We start from the raw sequence: 24,614 nt of genomic DNA on the forward strand, positions 1-24,614 counted from the left end.
TGAGAATGAACATGACCAGCATTGGCTTATACACAGAAAGGAACTATGTTTTGTGGTCTACAGTGCAATATCATGAGCAAATTGGCCTATGAAGGAATTTTCCCAAAGAGCAATGTATGTCCTCGAATCTTAGACATTGACTCGGGTGATGATGTCAACAGTTATAGAAAAGATTTGTTTAGAGATCACAAAAAATATCCAAAAGGACTATTCAAAAATATAGAAATCACCCATTCTGCAACTTTTTCAGAGGTTGTTACATATGTCAGTAATTTTATTAGGAAATAGTTGACATCAACACATTGTCACAATAGTCAATAAATTATTCCCATAACAGAATTTTCATTAGATATTTTTGTAATGAATACTTGAGTTTCCCTGGAGTTGAGTTTGTTTAGGTGAATGGTAAATCACTCTAGACAATATTTTTATAAGTGGAGATAATTTTGGTCTTTTTATCACATTTCCTGTGGCCATGAGCATTTCTTTACCAACAAAAAAATTTATTGAGGCTCTTTTTCTTTTCCTTTCTCATGGCAGTAACACTAGTCTACTACCTGAGCACTGCAAACTCTATAAAACCAGTGTAAAGATAAAGCTGCAGTTTATTTCTGATGCTTTGATATAAGATTCATACAAGAATGAAAATAAAACTTGTGGTTAGCAATGAAAGAATGAAAATATATCACCACATCCTGGAGTCCATTGACAAGCCAATGTGTTGTACTTCATATTATCTATAATTACTAAAAGTAACTTACAAAGACCAGCTTGCCAGAATTAGGAAAAAAGAAATAAATATTATCAGAAGTGATTTAGCCAATACTGTATTACAAGCATTACAAAGATCTGGACTCGGGCATCTCCTTTTCATCTGGGACCTATGCATGAACATTTTATTATAGAGATTAACTACAGTTCCTTTTCAAAATTCACCATACAGAACAATCAAGTATCATTGTAAATTTTCTTCTATTAGTTTTTCTTCAAGATACTGGCATATGACTTGGCAGTATTTACTGGGTATCTAGAAATATTCTGGCATTTCTCATTTCTCAAGACACTTAGAAAACACAGTCATCAGAAACCATCACCTTATTGATAGTCAAATATATCAGAAATTAAAGGTTGAATCACTTGTTTCTTTGCCTTAATAAGCTAAGAGTGCTATACACACTTCAAAGTTCCTTCTTCATCAAACAAAGAAATGTTTGATATGCCACACTCTTATGCTTCAAAAAATGCATCAGACATCATCAAATTTTAAATATGCTTCTAGCTTCAATCACAAGTGAAGTAAGCACTGTAAAATATCACCAGTTCCACCATCAAAACAGAGGTCAAGATGCACACACTCCTTCGTACCTTCCTCTACTTGCAACAACAGACAGTGTGAATAAGAGACAGGTCCTCCCCTCCCAAGATTGTGGGTAAGCGTCCACACATACATGACGCATCCCAACTGGCACAATGAACAGTAATGGCACATAGGCATTTTCTTTTTTTTTTTTTTTTACAAATGTGCATAGCCTCAATCATAAGGATGCTCCGGGCATGATCGATTCACCTGAAAAAATATAGAAAACATGAATTAATGTAAACAAAATATGAAAAATATTATTCTATAACATTTACTATAGTCAATATATCATGCCAAGTAAAAGAAATGGGATGCCTATGTTGACAAAGATTATTTTACCACTTTCTTTCATCTCTGCTACTACCCACTTCATCATGTTTTCCTATTTTCTATTTTTCTGTTTCTTTGGTTTTAACTTGCATTTTTCCATTCATCCCTACCAGGTACACTCTATTAGCTATGCACTTATGTACATATTGATGACTGGAGTGCCCTGTTAGTTTTAGACACATAGGTTATTGTACAGCCACAGTGAGCTATGTACGGTACAGTACACACATTAATAGTCCTTGTATTCATATCAAAGGAAATTAAAACATTAAAATATTTAATTTGCATTTACAGTACTGTATTTAAATTTATCTGGTGTTTTTATCTTCATTTTACCTGTACTGCATTTTTATGTCTTGAATTATTATGGTTATCTGCCATGCGAGTAGTGTGAGCGATGAGTATGCAGGAAGTAAATGACAAATAATGGTAAAATGCTATATTCCCCAAATTGATGAGTGACACTTAAGTGAAATGACAAATAATGGGGACAAAACTGTACTGTACTTTATACCAATACGCAGCCCTTTCAAGTAACTCTGTAGAGAAGTAAGACAACTCACCTGGAACCACTCATCGATACATGTTTTGTGGTATATGCAAAGACAAGGTAGTCGTGCAATAGTGTCTCCCTGACAGAGGTCCTCCAGGCAGATAACACACTCCCCCTTGTCCTCTGTTAACACATCCTCTGCAATAAGATATCATTTTACACATTTTCATATAATGTACAATAAAGACATAATCAATACAATGAACAGTGCATTTGTTTAATCAGTGGGGTTACACCCTGACATAACAATGGATTATAAATTTTGCAAACTGTAAATCACTGGTGCCTAATGGGAAGTAAGGTTTTATGATCTGGGTCCTAAAATGTTACTCTTTCATTCACTTAAATTTAAATATTTACTGTATTTCCACTTGATATGTAAAGTAAACCATAAAATATTCCAGTGAAAAATACAATGGCCAAAAATATACAAAATGCATGGGGAATACATTATTGGATTATGGGTGCCATATGAAACATCCACCCCCGAGCCACAAGTGGGTGCGAGTTGATGCACACCTTACCCTGATAAGCCACAAGTGGGTGCCATATGACACAGTTGACACCCCTATAAGCCACAAGTAGGTATGAGACAACACACGCCCCCACGCCCCTCTCAGCCATAAGTACTGTATTATCACTAACATCATCCTTCTCTGTCCAGGTGCTGACCATTACACCACAGGTTGGGATATTCTTGCTGAGACTCACCATTGTAGCTGATGCGTGGTTTGGTGAGGCAGATAACCAGATGACATTCCAGGTCATCAGGCAACACAAGTTTGGAGCAGATGGGGCACTTAAAACCTGCAATGCAAAATGACAGTATTAGTAACAAGTCGATAGTATTACAATTGATGAAGAAGCAAACACTATGGACTACACCTCATGCATTAATGATTTAAAATCACACAAAGAATATTTTATAAAGTATCAAACAGTAACATGTTTTTAAGACAGTAAGGTTATGATTTATGATTGAGTACAAAAGTTTAATGTACAGCAGAAATGGAAGAATATAAAACAAAAGTTAAATTTACAATGAATTTTGATAGTGGACCAAGCAAGACATAATCACAGTTTCATTAGCATCTGTACATATTATATACACATGTGCTCATTAAAAATTCTGCATAATGATACTGTACAGTATATCTAAGACAACCATTTCAGCCAGTTCAAAACAAACTTCTAATGCAAAAGGGTATGATGTAAACTGGTCAATTTTATCTGCTTCATGGAAGTAGATGAGTGAGGATATTCATATCAAAATCAATCTACCAGTACTTCTGGTATCTTACATATGTAGTACATGTATGTTTGGTATTCTGTATATAATTCATAAGCTGTAGTTGTATGTATGGGTATATTTAAAGTACTGTATACTGTACTTAGGAAGGAATTAAAGAGGGAATTTTAATGCCAAAAATTGGATATATTATACACTACTATCATAATTATGTACAGTGGGGTATGCTATAACGAACGGATCCTACTACGAATATTCCTATAACAAACGGTTTTACCTATAAAATTGAGAATGCTATATAACATAACTCCTACAACAGCGGATGAATACGGAACTATTTCGCCTGGCCCAATGAATATTGTTGTACCGCTGACTCCACAACAAGAGCGCCGCCAGGCTACCATCTTTGTCTCATTGTGTAGCCAGTGCAACACTGTTATTGTTGAAATTTCTGTCTTTGATGTGGAAATAGAGTTATTTGTATAAATATTTTGTTATATAAGTGTACACCAGACAATGAATCGTCCAAACAGTGAGAAAGCTCATAACTCTGAAACTAAGAAAAGAAATCATAAAGAAACGCGGAGGATGAACAAGTATTATGAAACTTAGTGATGAAAGAGGGATGACTAAATCGGATTATATAAATGATTTTAAAGAATAAAGAGAGTTGGAAAACAGTGCAAGGGCTAAGGGAATCTCTAGACTTAGCAGCAAGGTAATGTGATTGAGGAGTTGGAAAATTCTGCCTTTAGTGTGGATAAAGGAGAAAGAATGGCAGGTGATAGCATTAGTGAAGCTATAATTTGTGAGAAGGCCAGACAATTACTTGAGGACCTAGCCAAGATCCAGTGCAAGTGACAGTGATGTGCCAGTGCTTAGGGCAACTAAGGAGTGGTTTACTGTTTCAGAAGGAGAAATAAAAATGTTAGAAAGTGGTGGAGGATATGGTGATGTTGCTAGTGATGGTGAAGCAGCTAAGGAACACCATGACATTTTTTGAATATTATTAAAGAGGGAGGCTTTGTTTCTTGTAAAGCAGGTATTCAACTGTGATGAAACTGAACTTTTGAAAAATGCCTCGCTTGTACATAGGCTGCTAAGGAGGAAATCCTATTACAAGCCAACGAAAGACAGGCTTACCCTCCTTTCTTAGCACGTTTGGTGACTGCAAATAAAGCCACTCCTTGTGTACTATGCAGAAAACCCCAGGGCTTTCTAAAAAAAATTAGAAGACCTCTTGGTGTTATGTGGGCGGTCAAACCCAAAGGCTTGGGCACTCAGGAATTTATTCTCTGAGTGGGGTGTGATTGAGGTGTTTGGACCCAGTGTTCGGGGAATACCTAGGAGAATAATCTTCCACTGAAAGCTTTGTTGGTGATGGACAATGCACCAACTCACCCTCCTAATTTGATGGTTGAATTGCCAGAGAGTTCAACCATCACTGTGCACTCCTTGTTACCCAACACGCATACACCTCTCATCCAGCCCATGGATCAACAGGTATTTTCTAACTTTTAAGAAGCTGTACACAAAGGCACTGCTTTAGAAATGTTTTATGCCCACCTCTTCCAGTGATGTTAGCTTGAAGGAATTTTGAAGAGTCACTAATATAGAAGACACTGTTTTTTTTAATTACCCCTAGCCTGGAAAGAGGTTACCAGAGGTGCCTCAGGTGCCAAGCTTGGAGGCCATTGTGGCTCTGAATGTGTCCTTCAAAGAGACTTTTGAAGGCTTCAAAGAAAGCTAGAAGAAGAGGCTGTTGTTCAGAAATTGTGGCTCTGGGCACCCCATGGGCCTGGAAGTGGATGATGATGATGTTGAGGAGTTGGTGGAAGAGCACAGTATGAACTGTCCACTGAGGAGCTGCTTGAGCTTCACAAAGAGGAAAATATATAACACTGAAGGAGCTTAACTTCTGAGGAGTCAGGGAGAGAGGAGGACAAGGAGGAAAAGCCAGATATCCAGCCAAAGATCTCAAGGATGCATTCTTTGCTGGTTGCCATCCAAACTGTTGGAGGATTATCATCCTGATGTTGGTTCTGTGCAAAAGGCCATCAGTGTGTTTAATGACAATGTTATGAACTACTTTGAAGGTCCAGAAATCAAGGTTGAAGCAGCCACCCCTGATTCCATCTTTACAAATGTAATAAAAGAACTAGACAAAGTGTGCCTAGAGATAGCTCAATAAAGAGGACCAGGAAGGATGACTCTCTCCTTCCAATCTCTCTTCTCCATAATTCTCCTCCCTCCCCCTCTGCCTCCCTGTCCTGCATGCTGAACAAACACTAAGGTAAGATAAAGTACCGTGATTTTTACATTTTCCCACAGAATTTTTTCAGTGTTAAGTGGTTGTATTTTAGCCTGGAACGATTAATCCTATATCTAACTTAATGCTATAATCTAACGAGGTTCTGGAACCAATTAAATTCGTTATAGCATACCTAACTGTACTGTACAGTATTACAGTTACTGAAAACACATACAGTACAGTACAGTAGTTTAAAAAGTATACAAATCAATCCAATTAATTTCTTATTTAATCTAAAATTAATACAAATTCTGAGATATAACTTCTTTCATTAATATACGTTAATATATTATATTCTTGCAAATACTGTAAAGTATAAAATCTGTACAAATGAATGAATCTAGAATTGTGAAAACAGGGTTTGAATACAAGTGGTTCCCTCCAGCAATTGTGGAAAAACAAAAGCTAGGATTTTAGCTGACATGAGGTTGAAATTTATTGAACATTCAGAAATATAAATCAAATACCTATAGATTACCAGTACAAATGTTTCTGTACTACACAGCCTAACACATCAAAATTACTGCACGAGTTAAGTAAGAACTTATTTCAAGATTAAGATACAATCACAGTGTAATCCCCACATTCCTTGAGTCTCACACCAGAAATAATAAAGAAGTGCCAAAACAATGAAACAAGCAGTAGATAGTGTACAGAAAAACTGGACATAAGACAAGTGGAAAAAAATAAAAAATTGGTTCAAATTTAAAAAAAAAAATAAAGCCTCCACAATTCACATTCATAGGAGCTGTACCCTAACAGGAATAAAGCAAGTTATGAATTCTGATCAACTGTCATGATCTATTGTTGTTATATTTTCATCTGTTTTGGTATATTGTACAAGTTCAGTATTTAAGAACAATGATTTATTTCAGCCAATAAGGTAGTTTTGGAAAGATAATGGTTTACCTTCTTTGCACTCCTTAATTATGACAATTAGCACTTTATGTAATATAATAAAAGTTTTTTGTAACAATATCAATTACAAGTTCAGTACAGTATGCAAATTCAGTTACAGTACTGTATATTGCAAGGGCCCTTTTTGTACCAGACATTCATTATGTGGGTCAATGTGTGGAATCGTGTTCTACATCACTTCCTGACTCTTAATACAGTTGTTCCTCGTCAAATACAAGTCTGTGCAATGTGAATCTGCCTATAGGGATGAAATTCTTAATAACAATCATCAGCCCATCATGAATGCAAGACCACTAACATGTGAGTTGGTACATGCTGTCACAAGGTCCCATTTTAAGTTTGGTACACACCAAGCCTAACACAGCCACCTTCCACAAAGTATGTAATAACTTGGCTAACTAACCCAAACATTTATATCTAAATATCTGGTGGACTGGCATGAAGAACAGTACAGTACAGTAATTCAAATTTATAATAACAAAAAATTTACATTTCTAACAAAATGTGCTTTGAGGGAATACTGTACAGTATTAGTATGTGTACTCCTTACAGAATATCCATTGCAGCTGTGCACTAAATGTACAAGACAAGCAAAATACTTCAGTTATGAAACATGCAGGAGATAAGTGAGAGAACATTACATACACTTAATGATAAGTATGTCTCCTTTTACTTGTTTAACTTCCAATGGTGGCACATAACTATGCAAATTATAGGGACTGTGGATGATTTACAACCAAATAATTACAACTAATAAATGTTTACTTCCTCAGCTTTATACTATGTAGATCACAGACTATTGTACACACCTGATTATCGGTACTTGAATAATAACATCAGTGTCATAGCTCTTTAAAGTAATGAATCTATTTGAAGTCTTTAAGTATTGTAAACGTAAATTATTTGGAGAAGCGAAGAAGCTCAAACACCCAACATTAATGTCCAGCTGTCAAATGAGGCAGATACAATTTCCATGTCTGGCTGCAGCTGCAAGATGTCACCTATATGGGCATCATTATGTAAAGTTTGAAGTGTGCTTTCATCTCTCTTATTGAAAATCAAAAATTTTTTTCACAGTGAAAAAAAGTTAATGTATAAAAGCTGGCATAACTTTTTTCAGCTTCAGGATCAGAATACAGTATACTACAGTATGCCAGTACAGTACAGGTACAGTGTTGGGGCACATTACTTTCTAATTAATGTTTTGTTTTATTAAGTGACCATTGTTTATATGTCATGACATAGGGTAATTGTAGAAAATAGTCAGGGGCAGTATATACGGTCTAAGTTGTGAAACCCATCATTATCTTATACATGAACATATATCTAAATACTGTCGTAGCTGTTCAAAATTTTATGGGATTTCTGCTCATGTAAATTTTGAGGTTAGGAATGTCTGAAAGTAGCTGAATTATGACAAATTACATACATGTATATTATGGAGTTATGAAGGTTTTACTGTAACTTACTACCGGATGTTATTGACACATCCCATCCAATAAACATCGTGATACTCATCAAAAAGCATTCGAACCCAAACTTTTTTTGTCTATTACAGTATCATTGCCACTGTATATATACAGTATGTATAGCAACTTATGAAAACATGAAATTTTCTTTTACTTTATTATTTTTGACAGCAGCAGGATAAATAAAGTAAATACAGGGAGGTCAATAATATGGTGTTATTAACTTAAAACTGGGTGAAGATAATAAAGTTAATAAATCAGTACAAACACAATATTACACATACGAAAAAGGCCATCACATACTAATGAACAAATGGCCAACATATAGTTCCCATCACCTGGGTTTTATTACAGTTAATAGTGAACACAACTTTTTACAGCACAAATTTGCATACTGAACCTCGCTTTACATTAAAAAAAAATTACTCACTTACAAATAACAATACTTAATACTTAATTGACTTTCATAACATCATTATAAGGATAACATTCTTCAGCAACAAGAGATGAATGCTTTGTAGATACCACAAATAATCATCACATGACTTTATGATTTTTAAAACTATAAATATAATAACTGTGTCGGGGAATATGTGATAAATAGTGGTGGTGATAAATGAAGGCAGACATGTAGAGAAAGCATGCAGCATTATAAGGGATAAAGGTTAATGCAAGCTTGTGGCTACAGTACTGTATAAACATAACCCGGTGCTGTGCTTGGTAAGAAATCTCAGTAAAGGGGTCTTGTCACATCACTGATACACATTTGTTCATATCATAATATAAGCTTCAGAGTTCTGGATGATTGGTAAGTATCATTACTCATTAAACTGTTGATATGAATGAATGACTTCAACATGAAACACCATTTTGTGCCTGAGTGAATGGAATGAATGACTTGCACTATTACAACCCAATTGCTGAGTCTGCCTTTGTCAGAGGATTTCATATGTTTATTGATAGGCAACACTACTGTACACTCAATAAAAAAATATTCTGCACTCTTGGCTATGAAACCATCACAACGATCACTGCGACAGAAGCCGTGATGAGTGTTATCAGATTTCTTGGTCCGGTGTGTCATGTTGTATAACCCCGTAAAGGTACACAATAATATTTCAGTGAGTGTACATACTCCTGTGGTTCTCAAGATTACAATCCCACTACAGAGCTTCCTTACACAGGTCTGTCTGTCGCAATATTTAAAAAAAAATTTCACCAAGATCCAACAATCCAACATCCTTTGGATTATCTTCTATCTATGTTGGGGGGGGGGGCCTTCCTAATACATTCCATTAATTTTTACCTTCAATATAGACACACCCCAGTTAACGAACATTTGACTTATGACACTTTGATGTTCTGAACAAGCCTCCCAACCTACTGTAACTGGTTGTACATGAAAGCTCCCTTGAATTTATGAACAATATTTTCTCTACAGTGGTCCCTCGGTTAACGAGCACAATTCGTTCCAGCAGGTTGCTCGTTAACCGAAAAACTCGTTAACCGAAACCATTGTTACAATGGGTTTTTGGGTAGTGGTTCCAGCTCACCAAAAATTGCCTAAATTCAACAAAAAAGGTAGAAAAGTACACTTTCTTTGAGGTGTGTATGTAGAAGGCTCCTGGATGATGATGATGATGATGGGAATTAGAATGGGGGTGGAGGGAAAGGGAAGAAGAGAAGGCATTGGGGTGGAAGAGAAGTCACCCCATGGCACCATTCACCATAAAATTTTAGTTCTCTTGGTGTATTTCAAGATTATTTTCTTTAAATCAACACTGCACTGCATTATATATTGTCAATATGTAAAATATATTTCAAAATGACCAATAATTTGCTTGGAAATACACAAAAAGCGTTTAGTTGAATAGAGTATCAAGCAAGATGTTTCCTCCACTGAAAACAGAGAGACTAACGCCTGTCTGGTGTGTTAACAGGCTGGATGGCACGCCAGAAACTAGTTCTTACCTTCAATTATGTTCAATGATTGTTAAAATGACTAAAAAAGTTAATATTAAACTTTTAAAATTATTGAATAGTATAAACTTCTTGATATTTACTAAAATAGTAAGGAATTTAAGCCCTAAAACCGATTACAGTCAACCCTCGCTTTCCGGTCCCACATTCCGTGTTTCCACGTTCTGCGGTACCCTGCGAAACAGGAATGCTCACATTCAGCGGTGCGTGTACCCTTTCTGCGAGGAAGCGGCTGGCGAGCAGCGCCAATTTTGGATCCAAACCTCCCGCCATCTCTCCGCCATCCGCCATGTTGTGTAAGTGAGTGCGGCGAAGGGTGCCCACGATCGCCCAGTCATCAAAACATTACGAGTTCTTCACCGCCACACACCATAGCCGGCCCAAGTCAGTGATAGTGATAATTATAGTGAGGATATGGACTTATGGACTTTGGGGGTTTGACAAAGAGGCCCTGCAAGCCTCTGTGGTGGATAGTGATACAATTGATACAAGTGATACAGGTGAGGGCCAATAATCTGCCCTCTGCCTGGAACAAACCCCCATCCCGTGTGCCCAGCCATCTTTTCTACTAATGTAAGTGTTAAAAACTAATATTATTGATATTTCTCTTAATTATTAATTGTGTGTGCATACCATCATAAAGTTAAGATAATATTTTACTACAGTTGTGTGTAGTCAAAAAGTGGAGTTTGGGTGCGGCCCGGTCTCTATTTCAATTAATCCCATATGTTATGTTGTTCACTTTATCGTTTCTCACTTTCAGTACCTGTGGGTTGAATTAACCGCGTAAGTGAGAGTTGACTATACTGTATTATGGCGGACTAATACTACAGCTGGTGGACCGCCATATGCAAGCGAAAACATGTTGAAGTCGGCTCGTAAAAAACTCGTTAATCGAGGGATTGCTCGTTAACGAGAGTTAAGAATCTTATGGAAGGTAAATCGTTAACCGAAATCTCGTTAACCGAGGCGCTCGTTAACCAAGGGACTACTGTATTATAATGGCAAGAAACATCAATGAAGCAGAGATAATACAAAACCTTGAAAACAACTACAGGGGGTCCCCGGGTTACGAATGGGTTTCGTTCCTGAGGACGGTCTTTAGTTGAAAATGAACGTAAGTCGAAGCATATGCTATGTGCATACCATAGATACAGAACAATGTTTAAAATTCCACTACGTATATCATAGCCAGAGTCCTTATATATCTCTAAAATCATTTAATTTAAGAGAAAAAAAGAAATAGAATGACAAAAACAGTAAATGAAAGCAAAAAAAGGAATCAGGTAAATAAAATACTGTAAATTTAGAGTTTAACCTCGTTCATATCAGCGACGTTCGTAAGTTGGGGACCCCGTATAGTCAAAAAAGTTCATTCCTTCTTCAAATCAGCAGTCAGTACATAAGTCTCATATCTCTTGACTAAGAAAACAAGTTCAGCAAGTTGAAGCTTAAAACATGAATCTTATTTCAATAGCTACAGAGACAAATAGTCTACATATGTTAATCCACAGAACCATCAAGTTTACCCTGGCCTTGAGTAATGTTTATATTGGGTTTACTTATGATGTGGACTACATACAGTATAAAGTTCAGGTCGTTGCTATTAAATTACATGAATGGGCTGACCGAAAAACATCTAAAAGTCCTATGCTTGGAAATTTGCTGTAAATGACCAGTGCAGTATTCCAAAAGTCTCATTTTCTTAAAGGCCAGTACAGGACCAGGACCTCCTCAAGCTTTTGTGGTAAGTAATGCCAAGTACAATACTGTAACGGTAAGTAATCTTTGCAGGAATCCAGCAGTTGTAGTTTTTTCCAGTGACCTCTAATACACTATATGTGTGATTCATGTCAAAAGAACACACTTAACTAAGAATACTGTAATGAATAAGATTTTAATTACTTTTGGCATTTTGTGTGAAACCAGGCTGCTAAGTATTCCGACTCAAAATCAATGGTCTCAACCCCAGAGCAGTAGACAGTACACAGAAGCCCTGACTTTCCAAAGGAATGTAACCACCAATAAACCATTATACAGGTAAGTTGAATTTTCATATCTTGGATCTTTAATGTCCATTCACTTAACAGTGTAAATTGAAGATGCATTCCTGGTGACAAAATATATTAAAATTTCCCCCAAAAGTAACATAAATAAATAAAAGATAGTAAATAAGTAACAATCCGCTTATCATCAAGGCCACATGGCTGTCATTGTAAACCTGGTGTGCATCAAACACCACACAATCCACCCCACCCAGGGAGCAATAACCTGGCTCACTATTAAATATTGTAATAGTGTCAGGTAGGTTTCTACTAAAAATATTAATGCATGAAATACATTAATAGTGTTTGCAGGGATAAATTATCTTTAAGTGTACCTTGTGTTAGGTGTAAGATAAGCAAAACCTCCGTTATCAATATGTAGTAGTATAAAGATTTATTATATGTAACTTAATATTCAGTGGATTTGTTTAGAAGAAAGTTAGTAATTTATACAATACTGTATAGAATGTTTTTAATAAAAACAAGCCGGAAATATGGTTTCAAATACAGTAAAGTACAGTATCATGGAGTGCCTATGAGCCATATAATGATGCCATCTCTCACTATCAGTGATAATTTACCCTCCTAAATTTCACTCAATTTTCACAGCTGCTCAGTTACCCCCACAAACACCATGGTGGAAGGAGGATTATCGGAATGCCCAACAGAGAGTACAGTACTGTAGTGAGATTGATACCTAAGTGTCTGGTAGCCACAAATGTAAAAACACGATGACATGGGAAGAAGAAATGCAATTTTGATGGAAAATGGTGATATAGAGATACTGTATATGATAATGAAAATGAGCTTCTTCTAAAAAAAAAAAATAAAATAAAAAATAAAAAACAATAATAAAAAAGGAAAATCCAAAAACAGACAACGCTTAAGCTGTTGTAAATATGTAACATCAGTTTAACTTGAATCGGGTCTTAATTTTTCGAAGATTTTACGGTACTACTGTATCTCTGAATCGTAGCAAGTCGGACCATTGTAACCTGGGGTTTTACTGTACAGGTATATTGATACTGAGGACAGTATTAGATTGGAAAACTGAGACATGTTGTGTTATTTTCCCATTTTAGAAAAGTGTAATCAAGTCTTTTAACACTTCCTGATGAATGACACCCTTGTGCCACAAAGTATTACAGTATGGTGTATAAATACAAGTACAGTACTGCAACTGTATGGTACTGAGGTTCAGCAGAAAATATTCTCATCACCTTAAATGTACAAAATAATTTTCAAGAGCTCTTTAAGCTTATATAACTCATGAACTATCATATACAATACAATACAGCCAATGAATACATTAATTCTAACATGCACCATAAAAATATTTGGCTCAAGAAGTACGAAGAATTGAAACTTTCTCCCAGTTCCCCATATAAAATGCTCAATAATATGATGACAGACATCCCTCAATTTACAATAATTCGCTCTTTTAGATTACGAAAATAAAGGAAGAAATTAAGATTTATGAAGCAAAATTTCATAGTTTTGAAAAAATTGCAAAGTTTATTGACACTGTACAGTACACTGGATTTCTTTTATTTCCTGAGTAAATATCCAGTACAGTACTCCACTAAACACAAAATAATCTACTGCATAATATATGAAAACAAGTGAACTATAAATAACATCTGGAAGCTAAAAATAATATGTTGAAAGTGTTATACAGTATAGTAGTCCTCTTGACTCATAGGACTGGTACTGTACAGGAATGAGTAACCAGACATTGACCCAAGGATCTCGGCTGTGTGGGCACCGATGGTTGCACTCTTGCAAAGTGCTATCTGATGTATGATGACAAAATATGCAAAATAAATATACAGTACCATATAAACTATTAAATGAATACTTGTACCTGTACTGTACTGTAGCATCCAATTTTCAGCTAAAACCATACCGTAAATCCTATCCAACAGGAGCAAAAGGTACTGTAGGTACTGTATCATAATGTATGTACAGGAACATTGTTGGTGTCACTCCATCTGCCTCTCCTTCACCCTTTCCTTTTGATTTTCATTATGTGCCCATATTATTATTAGTTTATGACATAATTATTGCTTCCCATTAACAATGTGCCTAAATATGTCTTTGATGTCATTATAAGCAAGTTTTTGAGGCAGATCTTTTTGTAGGAATGTGCGTTATCCTTCAATTGTATAATGGAAATCAATGGAAAAATTACCTAAGATTCACAAATTTTGATTGATTTTTCTTCAGGAACGGACCCTATTGTAACTCGAGGGATGCTTGTACAATTAAAATGACTCTGAAGTGAACAATGCAAGAAGGAATAAAACTACAGTACTGTACCATACTTCTTCAGTGTTGACATCAACTAATAACTGATATACTGTACAGTAATAACAATAAATGCTTGATTCACTATACTGTACAGTATATATATGAAGGAATGATCATGAAATCCTATACTGTACAGTATCAAGACTGATCCTGCAAAAAATGACTCACTTATTTTCACATAAGGCCATAAACAGCCAGGTACAGTACAGTACATGCTTAGACATCAGTGGCTGGAATTAGTTCATAAATTGGTTATACGTACTGTTCCTTCTCTTCACAACGAAATCCCTAAGAGGGATCTTTAGAAGCAAGAGTCACCATTTAAGACAATAAACAGAGAGCCATGACATGTCAGCTGGGTCGGCCATGTATGATTTCAGGTTTTAATCCTCCACTTCCAGCTGATTTCCTGGCTACCCAAAAAGAGAAGGGGGAGTATCCACAACATCTATTATGGACCCAGTCATAAAATGAGTAGTAAAAGAAAACAAAGAGCTATCAGCATCCTGGACACAAGAATTAATTATCTTGTTTCTATTTTCTTCAACTTTAGTTAACTAAGCAGATGAATCACTGGTCAATCTGGCATTGATCATTCTTACTGGCCTGCCTCCAGTAATCTGGTTTGGCAAGTATTGTATATAGCTGTGGGGGTACAATAACAAGACCATCGGGGATGCTGAATATCAGCAAATATAATGAATATTGTATGTTGACTAATCTGTACCTAAACATGATCAATAAGGACAGTGTATTAAATTACAGGTAGCTATTGTACATACTGTACTCATACCTGTATTTATAGTATATCATGAAATTGAAAAACTGCAAATTATTTGGCAGTTAGTCAAACACATATCATTACTAGTTAGTAATCCGTACCAGGACTGTACTGTGTTTGCAATTTCTCTTAAAATACACAGAAGTTAGAGTAAAAGTATTTCCAAATTAATGTATTGTACTGTATTTTTTAGAAAGTTGGTCCTGAGAAATATGTACAGGTACCTAGACTGTACACTATAGTTACTTCACGACTGTACACCTCTGGAATAATCTAATCAAGTCTTAAGATGGTATCACTAAATTGCTATTCTCTAATCACTAGTTGTTGAGATATATCCTGTTGATAAAGTGTAACAGACAACATACAGGCACACCACAACAAAGGAGACACAAATGAATTAGTATCAGCCACTAATGTCTCAGGATGTAACAATTATAAAATGTAAGTCACCGATGAAGGGTGTTAAGTCATAAACTGTATTAAAATAAGAACATTTATATCTTCATCAACACTTAAAGATGAACTTCATGGTACAGGTAGTAATTTGACTTGAAAAAGATTGTCATTTAATCCTTCCAGCCAATATCTCTATGTTACTCTCATCCCTCACTTTAACTCTATCTAAGCAAAATCATGATTATGTGCAGGTGAAAGAGCAAGAGCATTACTTGGTCATAAGCCATGGTATTTACAATACAGTAGTTCAGTTACTGTAAATACATTTAGGGGATATTATGTACATGGGCAAGATGTATGGCTTGAATGATATGTCTTCCCCACCACCGAAAGGATGGATTTTACACATGAAAAAAATATTCATTTGTAAGGGTTTAAAACAAAATAGTATTTTGGATCAGATTTTTTTAAGTTACCAAGATGCAGGGTGTAGGTGAGAGGTGTTTGCCGTGTTCATCTGCAGAATAAACTGGTGTAATTGTGAGGTGTACCGTAAGTGTAGATGAGAGGTGTGGTGGAGGGGGAGGCAGGTGGAGGGCCTGTGAGAGCAAGAGTAGGGGTGGTGTACCCTCCACGTCTGCTGCCCGCCCAGCCCGCCCTTCGCCACGCCCACTAGCAGTATGGCTGCTGACACCAGTCATGTGGGTCCTTGGGTGGTGGCGGCGGCGAGGGGAGGGGGGCGTGGCTGTTGCAGGTCGCACCAGCAGGTAGTACCAGCACCCTCCGAAGACTGATGCTGCTCTTGCTGATGCTGCTGGTGATGGTGGTGCCGGCTGCGACTAGGTGAACCGCTAAGGGTACGACCAGAGGCTCCAGTGGACGGAGGAGTGGGTGAAGGGTGGGCTACACGGGGTGTAGGGGTGTGGGCGGGGTGTGGGTCAGTAGGGCGAGAAGGTACACATGTCCCCAGCAGGACGCCCATCCCCCGCCAACATGACGCCATCACCGTTGTACCCTCCACCTTTCCTCCTGATGTGGGATCCCACCCACTTGCCGTGTTCGCCACATTGTGGGTCGAAGGTCGTGGTGTTGGTGTGGTTAATTCGGGTTGTATATGGTTGTGAGCACCTCTGGCCCACCAAATTGGTGATCTGGTGTTCGTGATGTTTGCAGGGCTGTAAATTCCGCCCATATATCGCCAGCTCTGCCACCACAATAATTGCATCTGGTTCAGATTACTTAGTTATAGGTTGACATTTTTCTGAACAATACAATAATTCAGTTACACCACAATACTGTATCAGGTTACCACAACCAAGCTACACCGATTAAAATTTACTAAATTAAATTTTTTCAGTAATTATTTATAAAACAATTCTGAATTACAACTAAGTGACTGTTCCTTAGTTGAATTTTAAAAATTTTAAGCACAGCTTATCTTTGTAAAGGCACTTCATAACTGTATGACTGTAAGTTAGCAAGTTTGATTTTGGAGCAACACACCCACCAACACAGTCAAATGTTTCTTCAACATGCTCCCTCACTCCTAAAATAAAAATAAACTACAGATACACTCCTGAGAAAACAGTCTACACTACGTATATATTAACCAAAAGAAAAAAATGTAAAGAATATTAGACCCATAAGTATAGGAATTAAATTACATGTACAGTATTACTGTATGTTTCTGGAGTAAACAATGACACACACTGTACCAAGTCACACCAGCAAACCCTTTAACTCCAGTACAAGTAACAGAACCTCAATTTATTATAACTTTATTTTTCTTTATTTCTATGATATTACCTACATACCACAGCAGTAATTTAATCCTTTATTTCTATTCCAGGTATTTTTTATATACAGTACTGTACTCTGTAATATTATTCAAATTTTATATTGTTTTCTTGGGGTGAAAAAATTACCCAATATATCTGAAGAAAAGAGAACATTAGATATAATCCAGACAGTCTTTTTACAAACCAGAAAATATATTTGAACCTTCCTCCATTTTTTGACAGAACTCTCCAGCAATTTCTAAGCTATTTATCCTATTTAGAAATGTTAAGAGAATGACCATCAAAACCCCTAGTGGTAAGAGACCCTACAACACCATCACCTTAGATGTGGAGGTGAAAGGGAGTACTGAGGCTGGCAAAAAGACGACAGCCATCGATAAATTTCATGACTACCTCGTTCAACTGTGGTAACTATTAAACAAATTAAATTGCTGCCATGTATACTGTCTGGCATTTCAAATTTTTATACAGTACAGTACATGAAAATATTTAAGTTGTGTTATTCTATTATGTGTTGGAGATTTTTTTACCTCCCAATTTATAATTGTAATCAATGGTTAAACAAAATTTAATACAGTGTTCAATTATCTGGTTTACTGTGTGGTTTTCAGAAACACCCTATCATATATTGAGGTAACCTGTACCTTTACTATGTACTCATTCACCACAAAACCAATTTTATGACTACTGTACAGTATTTATGTTTTTAAAACTTTTCACAAGGTTTCTCAAAACATGAATTTGGTGCATTCGTCAATATTACAGGGAATACCTCCTTATGAACCATAGTAACACTCCTAGTGTTCAACATAATGCTGCAAATTTTGCTGAGAGATACCGTAAGTTAGCAGTCCTGTGCAGTACCTATCAAAGTGGGTGTAAAGACCATGGAAAAAAGGAAGTAAAGTCACACATGGCTCCTTATAACCATACATTTAATGTCATTCTGATATGGAAGCATCACAAGTGTTATAGTTGCAGCCATATTGATAAATTTCACATCAAAACCATCATCACTACTTCCTTATTGCAAACACATGGTATGGAAAGTCACTTGAGGTCAATATGGAACATGATGCTTGGACAGGTAGAATGAGGTCAGGTTCATCCCACCTAAGATCAGTGTCATCACTTGACCTGATTGTTCTGGAATATCTCTATCCAGTTCATCACCTCAGAGCAAGATGACTACTTGACTACATGCTGTCTGATTGTAAAATCTAGTTTCTACTGTAAGAATTCATTTATCATCCAGTATTATGTCTCACTATTAAATTATTCAAAAAGAAAAAGGTCATGATCCCTGACTTTTTAAACTGAACTCCAGGGATTCTCAAGGATTCAGTAAGCCCTGAAAATTTTACCCAAGGGTCCTTGACTCCAAAATTGTATTATTCCTAGTGCCTTGCATATACTTTCATGTATTACTGGAAGGTTTCTACATTATGATCAAAAAGTCTTGAGGACTTTAAAAAAATTGTGGGTGGACCACATCTGAGCTTTACTGATGTTAAAGTTATGTACAACAAAAAATATTCAATAAAGAGACCCATACTGAAAAAAGCTACCAATTCCCCAATCTTTAGACATCAGCACTCACAGTTGACACCTTTCACTCATTGGTACAGCAATAAACTTCCCATCTGCAACCCTAGAGTTTCTGGGAGAGAGAAAAAGTAAAGAGAATTAAAACAAGTAAACTTCTGAGTTCAATATTTCATTAAGACTGACTAGACACACAAAAAGAATGAGAAAAGAAAGCTGACTATCGATTTTCATTTTCCTCTCAATAATCAGTAAGAAGCCACTCCTTACAAAACCTCACAAACAACAAATACTGTACACAACAGTAGTCCTTTTCATAAGTTCAGAAACTAACAACAGGAAGTCCCTCTTAAAAATCAAGCATAAAGCAAGACCTCTTAATCAAGCATAGAGCAAAACCTCTCAGTCAAGCAGAGCAAAGCCTCTCAGTCAAGCATAGAGCAAAGCCTCTCAGTCAAGCATAGTGCAAGACTCTCAGTCAAGGAGAGAGCAAGACTTCTCAGTCAATCAGAGCAAGAACTCACAGGAAAAAGCAAGACCACTTTAAACTAAGGAAAAAGCAGGCTCTCTCCGTCAGCAAAGGAGAGCTCCTTTCAAAAGTCAACAAGTAGCAGCTCCTCTGAAAAATTTTTTTAAGCGTGTAGTCCCTCGAACAAGCCAGTTGAGAACTGCCATCTTAACTTAGGGTTACAATATTGATTTGCTTGAGAACTTCATGAAACAAGTTTAAGTGCAATGCAAGACAAGTCTAGAAGGAACTGTGTTGGGAAAAGCTGGTCATGCTTTACAGCGGCAACAATGGAGGTCAGGAGGGAGGACTGATCCCTGGATACCAGATGGAGAAAGATAGAAAAAGAGGAGGAGGGAAAAAGCAAAGGAGGAGGACGGAAGATTATTGCACATACATAGGAATGATGGTAGCAAAGAAAGAAGGAAAAAGTTACAGGATGAAAATGTGTAAAGGAAGGTTGGTAAACTAGATGTAAAAGCAGGGTAATAGTGCAAGTGTTTAAGGATGGAGAAAGTAAGGAGAATCGGATGGATCATGTTAGCTACCTGCAGCCTAAATAATAATGAAAAGGCTAATAATACCAGTGAAGGTTTCATCAAGAAAAAATGAGGCTAACAAAGAGAGGCAGGTGGCTAATAGAAAGAAAAGACTAGGAAGCTGGGAGTTGTTATGCAAACCTCCCATATGTGCACACACACCACCACCTACCTAACTTAAACTAACATACAGTATATATAACCATTTGGTCTCTCTCTCTCTCTCTCCCTCTCTCTCAGTCATCCCTCTCCCATCTCCACATACAACCATAGCCATAAAGAACCCAACCAATAGACACCCATATCCTTAAATTTCAATAAACAGACAATTTCTGGGGCTAAAGGGCCTGTAAACGATGCCGAGGCCCCTGGGTGGGTGGGTGGGTGTTCTTTAAAAACGTGTTTGTGAGCGGGAGGCAAGAAATTTCTGACAAAAACTGGGGTTTCCACACATCAGCTTGAAGCTCCCTCTCTGTGGACCGCTACACTCACGCCCATCTCCACCTCTAACAAAGCTTTCACCACCCCACTGTGACCACTACACTCACCCCCACCTCTAACAAAGCTTTCACCACCCCACTGTGACCACTACACTCACGCCCATCCCACCTCTAACAAAGCTTTCACCACCCCACTGTGACCACTACTCACCCCACCTCTAACAAAGCTTTCACCACCCCCTGTGACCACTACACTCACCCCCACTTCTAACAAAGCTTTCACCCACCCCACTGTGACCACTACCTCCCCACTTCTAACAAAGCTTTCACCACCCCACTGTGACACTACACTCTCGCCCACCTCTAACCAGCTTTCACCACCCCACTGTGACCACTACACTCACCCCTACCTCTAACAAGCTCACCACCCACTGTGACCACTACACTCACGCCCACTTCTAACAAAGCTTTCACCACCCACTGAGCCACTACACTCACGCCCACTTCTAACAAAGCTTTCACCACCCCACTGTGACCACTACACTCCCCTACCTCTAACAAAGCTTTCACCACCCCACTGTGACCACTACACTCACGCCCACTTCTAACAAAGCTTTCACCACCCACTGTGACCACTACACTCACGCCCACTTCTAACAAAGCTTTCACCACCACTGTGACCACTACACTCTCGCCCACCTCTAACAAAGCTTTCCACCACCCCACTGTGACCACTACACTCACCCCACTTCTAACAAAGCTTTCACCACCCACCTGTGACCACTACACTCCGCCCACTTCTAACAAAGCTTTCACCACCCCACTGTGACCACTACACTCACGCCCTCTAACAAAGCTTTCACCACCCCTGTGACCACTACACTCACCCCTACCTCTAACAAAGCTTTCACCACCCCACTGTGACCACTACACTCACGCCCACTTCTAACAAAGCTTTCACCACCCCACTGTGACCACTACACTCACGCCCACCTCTAACAAAGCTTTCACCACCCCACTGTAAGAATGATGGCAGCATGAGTAGGAGCGATGGCAGCAAAACTAAGAGTGATGGCAGCAAGAGTAAGAGTGATGACAAAAAGAGTAAGAGTGATGGCAACAAGAGTAAGAGTGATGTCAGTAAGAGTGTTGGCAGCAAGAGTAAGAGTGATAACGGTAAGAGTTGGGAAGAGTAAGAGTGATGACAGTAAGAGTGATGGCAGTAAGGTGATGGCAGTAAAAGTGATGGCAGCATGAGTACAAGTGATGACAGCAAGAATAAGAGTGATGACAGCAAAAGGTAAAAGTGATGACAGCGAGGGTAAGAGTTTTGACACCAAGAGTAGAGTGATGGCAGCAAGAATAGATGACAGCAAGAGTAAAGTGACAGCAAGAGTAACAGTTTTGACAGCAAGGTAAGAGTGATGGCGCAAGAATAAGAGTGATGACAGCAGAGTAAGAGTGATAAGAGCAAGAGTGATGACAGCAAGAGTAAGAGTTTTGACAGCAAGAGTAAGAGTGATGACAACAAGAGTAGGTGATGACAGCAAGAGTAAGAGTGATGACAGCAAGGTAGGTGATGGCAGTAAGGTGATGACAGCAAGGTAAGGTGATGGCAGCAAGAATAAAGGTGATGACAGCAAAAGTGATGGCAGCAAGAGTAAGGTGATGACAGCAGGTATGAGTGCAGCAAGAGTAAGGTGATGACAGCAAAGGTAAGGTGCAGCAAGGTAAGGTGACAGCAGGTAAGAGTGATGGCAGCAAGAGTAAAGTGTTGTCGGTAAGGTAAAGTGATGGCAGTAAGGTGATGGCAGCAAAGTGATGGCAGTAAGGTGATGACAGAGTGATGGCAGCAAAGTAAGGTGATGGTAGTAAGGTGATGGCAGTAAAGGTGATGTCAGCAAGAGTAATGTCAGTAAGGTGATGGCAGCAGGAGTGATGGCAGGAAGAGTGATGGCAGCAAGAATGATGGCAGTAAGAGTGATGTCAGTAAGAGTAAGTGTGATGTCAGTAAGGTGATGGCAGCAAAGTAGGTGATGTCAGCAAAGGTGATTGGCAGCAAGAGTGGTACAGCATGGAGGCAAAAATTTTAGGTTCTTAGGGTAGTAATGGTGCTGGTAGACGCTGGGGTGGTGGTGTTGGGGGGTAGTAGTGGTTGGTGGTGGTGGTAGTGGTTGAGGCAGTGGTGGGGGTAGTATTAGTTAGTAGTGGCGGCGGTGGTGGTGGGGGTAGTGGCGGTGGAAGCAGCATGAAAAGCTTGCAACTATTGATTGTAGCGGCCAAGCGTTCACCAGACGCTATGCACGCATCTACACCCAGCGTTTTCCAATACCACCTCCGCTACACCCAACATTATCATCAACCACGATCACCACTACACTTATCCACCCAAAACTCACAAACCACCACTACTACCAGTACAACTAACACTTACAACTACCACAACACCTAACCAACACTCACTACCAGTACACCCAAAACTAACCACCACTACTACACCAACACTCCCCTCTGCTACCACTACTACCACAACGCATATGCCACTCACCCATTACTAACTACCATCGACACGCCCACCATTCACAACTACCACTACGATCACCACTTACAGTGCACCCAACACCATCACCACCTTCACTGTCACTATAATCAACGTTAATTAACACCAGTACACTACAGTCACCACCAACACCTCTCCCACCACCATCTCTTCCTCCTCCCCCTCCTCCACCACCATCTCTTCCTCCTCCCCTCCTCCACCATCTCTTCCTCCTCCCCCCCTCCTCCACCACTACCATCTCTTCCTCCCCTCCACCACCACCATCTCTTCCTCCTCCCCTCCTCCACCACCACCATCTCTTCCTCCCCCTCCACCACCACCATCTCTTCCTCCCCTCCTCCACCACCATCTCTTCCTCCCCCTCCTCCACCACCACCATCTCTTCCCCCCCTCCTCCACCACCATCTCTTCCTCCCCCCTCCTCCACCACCACCATCTCTTCCTCCTCCTCCCCCCTCCTCCACCACCACCATCTCTTCCTCCCTCCTCCACCACCACCATCTCTTCCTCCCCCTCCTCCACCACCACCATCTCTTCCTCCCCCTCCTCCACCACCACCATCTCTTCCTCCCCTCCTCCACCACCACCATCTCTTCCTCCCCCTCCTCCACCACCACCATCTCTTCCTCCTCCTCCCCCTCCTCCACCACCACCATCTCTTCCTCCTCCCCCTCCTCCACCACCACCATCTCTTCCTCCTCCCCCTCCTCCCACCACCACCATCTCTTCCTCCCCTCCTCCACCACCACCATCTCTTCCTCCCCCCCTCCTCCCACCACCACCATCTCTTCCCCCTCCTCCACCACCACCATCTCTTCCTCCCCCTCCTCCACCACCACCATCTCTTCCTCCCCCTCCTCCACCACCACCATCTCTTCCTCCTCCTCACCACTACCCCCACCATTATTCCTCCTCCAACACCACTACCATTCCTCCTACACCTCTTCCTCCTCCTTCTCTATACCACCCCCATCACCACCACTCACCATCTCCACCTCACCTTAACTACCCTCACGCCTTTATACCAAAAACCACAACATTAATAATCCAGAGATGGAATTAAAATAGCAGCTAGCAGCCACGCCCAACACGCACCTCACTCCACGACGCTCCACTGGCTGTTGTGGTAGGTGGTGTGGTGGGTTATGGTGTGTGGTGTGGTGGATTATTGGTGTGTGGTGGGTTATGGGGTGTGTTATGGTGTGTGGTGTGGTGGATTGTGTGGAGTGGTGGATTGTGTGGTGTGGTGGATTATGGTGGAATGGTGTGGTGGATGTGTGTGGTGTGGTGGATTGTGTGAGTGTGGTGGATTATGGTGTGTGGGTGGTGTGGTATAGTGGGTGGTGTGGTGTAATGGATGGTGGTATGATGTAATAGGTGGTGTGGTGTAGTGGAGTGGTGTGGTGTAGTGGGTGGTGTGGTGTAATGGAGGTGGTGTGGTGTAGTGCTAGGTGGTGTGGTGTAGTGGGTGGTGTGGTGTAGTGCTGGGTGGTGTGGGTGGTGTGGTGTAGTGCTGGG

The 24,614-nt window shown here is 39.2% G+C and overlaps 1 protein-coding gene across 4 annotated transcripts in view; it reads right to left on the bottom strand.

Moving 5' to 3' along the window:
• Positions 1–250: 250 nt before the first annotated feature.
• LOC121873273 (E3 ubiquitin-protein ligase ZNRF1-like) overlaps positions 251–24,614 on the bottom strand; it is a 126,365-nt gene continuing 102,001 nt past the window's right edge. For all 4 annotated transcript variants that reach the window (XM_042376711.1, XM_042376713.1, XM_042376714.1 and 1 more), the window contains 3 exons: positions 2,955–3,050; positions 2,254–2,381; positions 251–1,567 (listed from right to left, as the gene is read on the bottom strand). In XM_042376711.1, coding sequence (XP_042232645.1) covers positions 1,532–1,567; positions 2,254–2,381; positions 2,955–3,050 — 260 coding nt within the window. In that variant the 3' untranslated portion in view covers positions 251–1,531. The remainder of the gene's footprint in view (positions 1,568–2,253; positions 2,382–2,954; positions 3,051–24,614) is intronic.

The sequence above is a fragment of the Homarus americanus genome, unplaced genomic scaffold, assembly GCF_018991925.1.
Source record: "Homarus americanus isolate GMGI-L3 unplaced genomic scaffold, GMGI_Hamer_2.0 scaffold32929, whole genome shotgun sequence".
NCBI classification, from domain to species: Eukaryota; Metazoa; Arthropoda; class Malacostraca; order Decapoda; family Nephropidae; genus Homarus; species Homarus americanus.